General features: G+C 53.1%; 1 protein-coding gene across 1 annotated transcript; it reads left to right on the forward strand.

Moving 5' to 3' along the window:
* Positions 1-3,983: 3,983 nt before the first annotated feature.
* Positions 3,984-7,734, forward strand: TSGA13 (testis specific 13). The gene is made up of 6 exons (XM_088531831.1): positions 3,984-4,005; positions 4,121-4,190; positions 5,148-5,216; positions 5,676-5,889; positions 6,680-6,789; positions 7,470-7,734. Exons 1-6 carry the CDS (start codon positions 3,984-3,986, stop codon positions 7,630-7,632), a joined length of 648 nt encoding a protein of 215 aa, XP_088387957.1. The 3' UTR covers positions 7,633-7,734.
* Positions 7,735-9,002: the final 1,268 nt, after the last annotated feature.

Raw genomic sequence — 9,002 nt, forward strand, 5'->3', positions numbered from 1 at the left:
GACAAAGGGCTGAAAATCCTGGGATTCCCATGTGGTGGAAAAGCCCCGTGCTCCATCCCAGCCTTCTGCACCCCTGAGCACCCGGGGAGTCGCGTGGGCACCCAGGCACTGGTGGGAGCACCCATGGGAGCAGCGGGAACACCCACGGGAGCACCCCGGGAAGCCCCATGGACACCCAAGGAGCGGCCCGGGGACCCAGCAGAGCACCCGGAGGAGCAGCAGGAGCACCCTGGAAAGCACCACGGGCACCCCCGGGATCAGCAGGAGCATCCAAGGCAGCAGAGGAGCAGCTAGGGCACCCATGGGAGCAGCAGGAGCACCCTGGGGAGCACCATGGACACCCAGAGGAACAGCCAGAGCACCCCGGGAGCAGCAGGGACACCCAGAGGAGCAGCCGGAGCACCCCGGGAAGCTCCATGGGCACCCAGGGCATCAGGGACACCTCTGGGAACAGCAGGAGCACCCAGGGCAGCACCAGGAGCACCCGGGGCAGGAGCAGGGACACCTCTGGGAACATCAGGAGCGCCCGGGGCAGCAGCAGGAGCACCCGGGACATTGGCAGGGACACCCACGGGAACAGCAGGAGCACCCGCGGCAGGAGCAGGAGCATCCGGGGCAGCACGGACACCCCTCAGGAGCACCCGGAGCAGGAGCAGGGACACCCCTGGGAACATCAGGAGCACCCGGGGCAGGAGCAGGGACAGCCCGGGAACCGCCGGAGCCCCCGGGCCGCCCGCGGCGGCGGGGGCGGCTCTTACCGGCGGCGGCGGCGGCGCAGGGCAGCAGGAGGGCGGCGCAGAGCAGCGGCAGCGGCGGCGGCCCCGGCCCCGCGCGCGCCATGGGGCTGCGGCGGCTCCCGCCGCCCGGCCCGGCCCGGCCCGGCCCGGCCCGGCCCGCGCCGGCCCCTTCCGCTTTCGCTTTCGCTCTGGGGCCCGCGACGGGCAGCGCCCGGGGGCGGTAACGGGGGGACACGCGGGGCTCAGAACCGCCCCGCGACCGTTCCCGACATTCCCGACCGTTCCCGACATTCCCGACCGTTCCCAACCATTCCCGACCGTTCCCGAGCTCTCCCGGCCGCCTTCACAGGCCCCGGCCTCAGTCACTCCCTGCCACTGCCCCTCGATGTCGGGGCCTCGGGCCCAGGCACTTTTCCAAGGAAACCTGCAAGGTTTGGCTCCAAAATCATAGAATCCCAGAATGGTGAAGGTTGGAAGGGACCTCTAGGGATCACCCAGTCCAACCCCTGCACATGCAGGGTCACCTAGAGCACGTGGCACAGGACTGCGTCCAAGCGGGGTTGAAGATCTCCAGAGAAGGAGACTCCACAACCTCTCTGGGCAGCCTGTTCCAGTGCTCTGGCACCCTCACTAGTAAGGAACTTTTCCTTAAGTTCTTGTGGAACTTTTGGTGCTTCAGTTTCTGGCCGTTTCCTCTAGTTCTGTCGGTGGCCACCACTGAAAAGAGGCCGCCCCATCCTCCTCACTGCCTCCCTTGAGGTACTTCTAGACACTGCTCAGGTCCCCTCTCAGCCTTCTCTTCTCCAGCTGAACAGGCCCAGCTCCCTCAGCCTCTCCTCATAGGGCAGATGTTCCAGGCCCCTGATCATCCTTGAACATCTGCCCTACGTTTTATTTATTTGTTTATTTATTTAATCGTTTTATTTTATCTTAATTTTTAATGGAAAATAAAAAGAGGAAGCAGCCAAAGTCCCCCCAGCCCTTCCCAGCAGTTCCTCCTACTCCGTCTTTCCTGAAGGGCTCCCGACAGCCGCGCTTGGTGACCCGGGGGTATTTTGAATTCCTAAAGCTCCCCAAATCCCAACTTCCCGGGAGCGACTTCCATCGCGGGGGGCTCATTTCCTTTTTGGTAAAATGCAAGGATGCGTCGTTGTCCTTGGAAACTGTCCTGTTTATCCCATGTTTTTACTGGACACCCACACACGCAAAGCCCAAATAAGGTTGATTTTTCAGGGCGTCTCCTCTTTACTTGCTAGAAATTCCCAGAAATTCCCTACAACCTGGAGCAGGGGGTAAAATCCAGCCCTGGGGCTGCTCTCGCGCTCAGGTTTCCAGTGCTTCAAGAAGTCCTTGGAGGTGGCCCCGTCTCACCCCTTGGCAACACGGATATCCCACCCGGAACCAGGTGCCGCAGCTTTCTTGGGAATAGCAGGAAAAGGGGGGCATTTTTTTGGATACGATTCAGCTGTCTCACGTGCAAAGTCCTGCAGGGAAGGTTGACATGGAAGCGCTTTCATCTCCATGAGTGTTGCAAGGAGCATCCATGGGGAGCCCCGTTTCCTCGGGCCGTCGCATGGAGTCGGGATCTCCTCTGGATGGGCTGCGGCCGGCCAGGACCCTTCCTGGAGCCCATTCCTCACTCAGGAATACTCGGTTTTCTCCCTCAATATTCACATTAAACCCCAGGTGGGCCCTTTTTTTCCCTTCCTCTCATAAAATACTATTTTTGGGATAGTTCCCCCACTTCTGCCTCCGTCCCCCATGGGTAGTTCCAGGGCTTGAATGCAGAAAGGGGTGAAAATCGGGTGGAATTTGGGGTCTTTGTGACCGAAAAGCTATTTTTTGTTAGTAGGGATGAAGAAGGGAAGAGAAGGGCTGGGAATGAGAATGAGGGAAGGTGATGGAAAGCTCCGGATGCTGTCCCAGAGGGTATGGATCTCCCAAGGCCACCTGGAAACCATGGGGCACCTTAAGGGACAACGGACCTCCATGCAGGGTAGCTAAACCGAAGCTTCATCCTGAGGGATCATCTCGGGCAAATCCAGCTGGATTTGCAGCTGCCTGCAGCCAGGGAAGCTCCCGGCCCTCTTCCCGATGATCCCACCCAAACAGCGCAGATCTCCTGGCCTCACCCGTCCCACCGCGATTATACAAGAACGAGTCGCAGCAGATGGTGCCAAACCCTCCAGCGGGGCAATAAATCAACAGCAGATGGTGAATATCTAAAAAACCTTCCTCCTGGGAGGCTGGGAACATTCCTCCCTGCTCTCCCTGCCCTTTCCTCAGCAGAAACCAGTGTTCTCCTCCTCCGTCTGGACGGGGGCCACAGGGAAGACGTGCAGGAAAAAGCCCCGTCTGGGTTTAGACAGGCTCTGGAATATCGGCCCTTTCCGTTGCGACATGCCCAGGGTGGTGCCACTCGAGGTGACCCTCTCCCAGCTCCACACATTTCTCGGCTTCTCGGTGCAGCAGGCACCGGCCTGTCCCCTCATTCAAGACCTGCAGAAGATCTTTCTGGTTTCCTATTTCTTTAAACCTCTTAACGTTCTTTTTGATTTCAGCGTGGTCTTCTCTTCCTTGGCCAAGGAACCCTTTCCTCAAAGTGGCCATTGGTTTCTCCTCCGTGCTGGCATGGGAAGCGGGATGAAGTTGCTGAATCCTAGAATGGTTGAGGTTGGCAGGGACCTCTAGGGATCACCCAGTGCAGCCCCTGCTCCAGCAGGGACACCCAGAGCACGGGGCACAGGGTGGCATCCAGGCGGGTTGGACATCTCCAGAGAAGGAGCCTCCACAGCCTCTCTGGGCAGCCTGTGCCAGGGCTCTGGCACCCTCACACCAAGGAAGTTCTTCCTCACATGGACACGGAGCTGCCTGGGCTTCAACTTGCACCCATGAGTTTGTACCCACAGGTACAAACGCAGTGTGATGAGATGCAGCAAACCCTCACACCTAGGCTGTGTCCAGAGGGGTATTCCCAGTCGATATTCCATTCTGTTATCTCCAGCAGATAAGCAGAGCCCTCCACGTCCTTTGCCCCGTGTCCATGCTCATGCTTGTCCCGGCGGAGCCCCGGTGGTGTCACAGAGGTGGGAACACCGCGGGCCCCGTGGTTCCAGCTCCAGCTTCCAGCACGCCGGGAGCGAAGCACCGGCTCTCCGTGCCGTCCTGCTCGGAGCTTCCCATGGAGCGCCGCGTCCCGCTCCCAGCTTCCGAGGAGGCCGCGCCGGGGAAGGAGAGCTGACCGCAATGCTGACCCCGCCGCCCTCGCGTGAAGGGGTGCGCTGCTTAGCAAGACCTTCCAGCCCCTAAAACCCCCCAATTATTTAAGTTCTTAATTGGAACCAGCTCCTCGCGCACAATCAACGTCTTCTTCCACTTGGCAGGGCGAGTGCAGCCCGTCCTGCAGCTTCGGGTGGCCAAGGAGGTTCTGAGTCACGAGTTTTGCGAGATGGGGTTTGAGCATTTTAGTCATTCTGTTTATTTTACAGCGCAACAAATCATTCTTCATGCTTTACGAATGTACAGTCAGTTCCCTGGGTCAGAGATGTGTAGGTCAGCCAAGAAAAAGCAAAAACGGGAAAGCAAGTGACTGGCAGATACATGAAGTAACTCGGTCGCTTTCATCTTTAGCTTACTTTCTTCCGATACGTACTGCAAAAAGATTTAATTTATTCATCTTTTTCTCATTTTTATTGGTAAAGAGCTATCTTTAACTGAACCTTTGGCAGTCCTTTTCAGGAAGAAATAATCGTTTCCGTCGTCATCTCTATTCCAATCTGAATAGTTGCGTAGGACATTTCGGAAGTGGCCGCTCCGTTCTTTGGGTCTTACCCAAAATTTCTGTTGAGTGTCTGACTCAGAATTGGTCCATGAAAGGACTGTGGTTCAGTATATGTACACCAGAAAAACACAAGTTTTAATAATGCCCCTGATTGTGGAAAAAAAGAACTTTGTAAATAAGGAGACGATATTACAAGCAGAAGTTGGTAAATTGTAACAAAATAAAAATCTCTGTGAACAGGGTCACTAAAAAGTTATGGAAAAGTTCAACTTTGAAGAGAAAGTTGGGACACTTTGGAAGTTTTTTGAGTAGTTTATTAATGGCTAAATAATACTTAGCAGCCACTTTGGAGGCTTTAATAACAACTCTAATAATTCCCCCTAAAAACAAGTAGGTTAAGCCTGGTAGCCAAAGGCAAGTATGACTCATAAGCAACCTGCTGGCCTGTCATTTCTTTTATTGAAATAATTGTTTGTAATTTAGCTGCTTATAAGCTACTTATAAATAGAATCATGCTTGAGGGTTTTAATCAGCTCCGGCTAAAGCCAAAGTGGCTGCAATGAGCAGGAATCTGCAGCCTGGAGCAGCTTTGGTGCTTCCTAACGGGCCGCCCTGCTCTCTTTCCGTAGCTGGAGGCAGCAGATACGGAAGGATGTTGCTCCCAGCAGCAGGAAGAGTTTCCCAATGCTCCTGGCTTGGTAAGTGAAGGGATCATCCTTTCCTTTGGTGGCAAACCCAAGATCCCGGGTCCTGGGATCGACCTGGCTGCTCCGTGTCTCCGGGGAGGTCATCCTTAACGGAGGGTGAGGGGACGTTTTCCAACATAAACCCACGTGGGCTAAGCCCTAACACAGCGAAGAGCAGCTGTCCTGCTAGTCATAGGCAGATCCAAACACGAGCTACACAAATGCAAGAGACCTTGGTGCTGGATTCAACAGCCCAGCTCCAGCTGCCAGATGGAAACCAATGGCGTGAGGAAACTTTTAGATATTCACCTCCTTTTTCTCATATTCTCCACGTTTTTTAGCAACTGGGGTCTCTCCAGGCAGTCCTCTCAGCAAGGACCAGGTCCAGGCAACCAGGGTCAGCAGAGGATGGTGCTTCTCCTACTTCTGCAGCTGTAGGATGGATATATGGAGGTGGCTCTTCTAATTCAGCTGTCCCTTGTGTCCCCCACAGCTGAGGGACTTTCTGCCGTTCACCGACAATAAGTTTCAGACCCACCTCAATAACTGCAGGCGGTGCATGGCGCTCACGGTCCGATCCTCGGCGTTCAACGAGGACATGACCACGTTGATCGTAACGAACAATTCCCTTCCCGACTTGAAGGCTAAGCCCAGGGCGTTTTTCACCAGAGAGGAATTTGGAACGGTAAAACACACGTCATAACATAAAACATAACAAAAACAACCCCAAAACACATGCAGGGACTGAGGGTCAGTGCTGGCTAGCTGCAAGGTTGAAGCGTGACAGACCTCAGCGACGCTGCCTCGTCTTTGCTCTTTGTCTTCTCCTTTGCTGGGCACCTCAGCTGCGTGTTCCTGGCCATGTGCAGATAAAAATCTCATCCAGGTTAAAAAATAACAGAGCTGCTCTTGTTGCTTAAGGGCTTATGGTCAAAACGGAGCCTATTGCCACCATCTCCCGCAGGAGTTGGATGCCTCATTTTTAGCCAGTTGAATTTAGGTGAGATGAGGCCCACCATCAGTGCTGTGCAATTATACTAACTTTAGTTTTCTTGTTTTCCTGTCTCTGTGTCAGTGAAGTTACAATATTCACAAAGCAAGCCAGACCACCACCAAGAACGGCTCAAAATGTATTATTTTCTTTCAAAATGTATTATTTTCTTAAATGTCTCAGCTGGCTTCTTAGGGTGGTTTTGGAGAACACACTAGTTTGCATTAGGGTCGTATCTGTGACTGCCACATGGCTTTGTGTGTTTAGTCTCCACAGCTCCCCACCCTTATCAGTTACTGAATTTGCTTTTATTTTTCACAAAAAACACCCCGCTCACCCAAACATCCTCATTCCTGCTACAAGATCTCTTTATGTTACCTTGAATGAGCGCCAGGAACTTCTCCCTTGTGTTAAGGTGGATGTTTTAATCCCATCACAGTAATAACTCCAGTCTCCCTTGATTTAATTTTCCACTCCCTTACAGGGGATGGCTCCCAGGAGCCTGGTTCCTTTGCAGAAGACACATCAGAAGGAGCCAACAGAACCAAAGACAACTTTTCCAGTGGAAATAGCTGGGAAGCGCCTTCAGTTCAGGTATCTGAATCACTTTCCTGCATAATCTCTGCTAGAGCAAAGGCACAAACCTGGAACTCTAACTTCAATGTGACGCTAAGAAGGGGACCCAGCACAGGCAGATATTTGAGTATTTTTAAGTATTTGAGTATTTATAAGATACTTACATATTTTTAAGTGGTGATTAAGATCCTTGTGTGGTTTCCAACGGCAAGAAAGCCCAATCCTGTGGGTTATGTTTTAGCCCAAGTATTTCTGCAGATCCTCATTCCCTCTGTGCTGCCCTGGGTCTATTTTATAACAATGTCCAGCTGGGCTGTGCCAAACATCTTCCCCAGCTCCTAAAGCAAAGTTATGGAGTGGTTTTGGCACTCGGGATTGCCAGGGGTGTCTCAGGGTCTGCTGTAGATGCAACCTGCTGTGCTTGCAAGGCCTGACAACTTCCACTTGCCTTCTTCTTACCTTCCCCTTAGCCAACAGCTTCCACTTGCCTTCTTCTTACCTTCCACTTAGCCAACAGCTTCCACTTGCCTTCTTCTTACCTTGCACTTAGCCAACAGCTTCCACTTGCCTTCTTCTTACCTTGCACTTAGCCAACAACTTCCACTTGCCTTCTCTTACCTTCCACTTCCCAACAACTTCCACTTGCCTTCTTCTGGGGCTGCTTTACTGATGAGCCTGGTTTTCATTTCCACCCTTAGGTTCTCCACGGACAGTGACTTCGAGGTAGAAGGACGGTTCTCCAAAAGCTACGCTGAGAAGGAAATGAAAAGGCAATATCCGCAGCTCCGCTATCAAATCCCCCCTAAGCCAGGTGGGAATTGGGTATTCCGGGAAAAGGGGAGGGAGGAATGGGTGGGCTGAGCACATCCAGCACCTCCTGCAAAGCTGGGATTGGTGACGTTGGGAAAGGCAGTGGGTGAAGACCCTTCTCAGGCACCCAAATGCACCTTGTGCTCATCCTAGACCAACACAGCAAGCCACCCTGAGCACAGCCAGCGCAAGGAAACCTCTGGGTTGTCCCTTTTGTCACCGTTTAAGACCCCTGTGTAATGGCAAAAGCTCCGTGCACGTGAAAGCTCACTCAGCTGCCCACATCTCTAAAGTCAATTAAGTTAAACTTTTATGGATGCCTGGATTCCTAAAGGACAAAGCAGGGGCTTATCACAGAGCAGATAAGCCATGGCGTGCCTCAAGTGCTCTTACCAGGCTCTGCCAACTGCCCTTTCGCCCTCCTCTTCTCCCACCCTCTCTTAAGGCTGCTGCCTCCTCTCAGCCTGTTCCTCTAATTTATATCAAATTAATTTAGCATCCAGACCTTCCTCTAGCTTCAGAGGCCCTCTGTCCTCCATAATTCTCAGTACAGCCCTTCCCTGCCCATTCCTCCCCTCCGTGCTCAGTACTGCAGGATGTGCAATGCCAAGATCAGGACTTCTGAGAAGAGCTGGGCTTTTTCTCTTACTTATGTACTAAGAACTGGACTGCTGATTAGGTCTTTGAACAAAACCAAGAGCAAGGAATCTTCTGGTAAAAATGGGCATCTGTAGGAGCACTGAGTGAACAGATCTGACTGTGTGTAGCAAGTGATCAGGGTTGTCTTCTCCTCCTCCTGAAGGGAGGCACTTCCTGGCCTCCTGCTCTGATGGAGGGAGCAGGCGTTAGGGATCACCTTTTCACCCTGGCAGAACCTCCAAAACATCCAGTCCTTCAGGGAATACTGTGGAAAGCAGCTGTCCACAGCAGCCACACATAATACCAACTGGATACTCTTTATCTCCATCTCTCATGGCGTGAATCTCCCAACTGTGAAGCAGAAGGTGGTGCGGGAAGTGGTAGCCGGAGGAGCAGTCGGTGCCTTTGGGTGGAAAATACTTAGAGGTGAACAAGGTTTTTCACAGCCCGCCTGGGTATGTGTCCAAACACCCGCCTGACATCACTCCGAAACGAACACGGAGTGATCCCCACACTGAGAGCAGAGCGGGCTCCCTTTAATTAATTTTGTAAATGAAGATCTCCATTTTCACCTAATTTCTGCTCAGAATAGCTCTTTACAGCAGGAGGTGCTGGCTCACTGGGATCCCAGCAAAAAAGGCATCCAGGCACCACAAAGTGCCATTTATTGGGGCTGGAACAAGAAGGGAAAAGAGGATTAGCGTAAATAACCTTTCACCCAGGGTACACAGACCCTGTCACGATGCCCCTCACAGCTCCCCCCCTTCTCTGTGCCTTGTCCC

The sequence above is a fragment of the Tinamus guttatus genome, unplaced genomic scaffold (genome assembly GCF_059628265.1).
Source record: "Tinamus guttatus ecotype Peru unplaced genomic scaffold, ASM5962826v1 Tinamus_guttatus_pri_ptg000434l, whole genome shotgun sequence".
NCBI lineage: Eukaryota > Metazoa > Chordata > Aves > Tinamiformes > Tinamidae > Tinamus > Tinamus guttatus.

Coding starts and splice junctions, on each gene's coding strand:
- TSGA13 (XM_088531831.1), top strand. CDS start 3,984: ATGCTGACCCCGCCGCCCTCGC. Junction 4,006..4,120: donor GCTGACCCCGCCGCCCTCGC/GTGAAGGGGTGC, acceptor TCCACTTGGCAG/GGCGAGTGCAGCCCGTCCTG. Junction 5,217..5,675: donor TTCCCAATGCTCCTGGCTTG/GTAAGTGAAGGG, acceptor CTTCTAATTCAG/CTGTCCCTTGTGTCCCCCAC.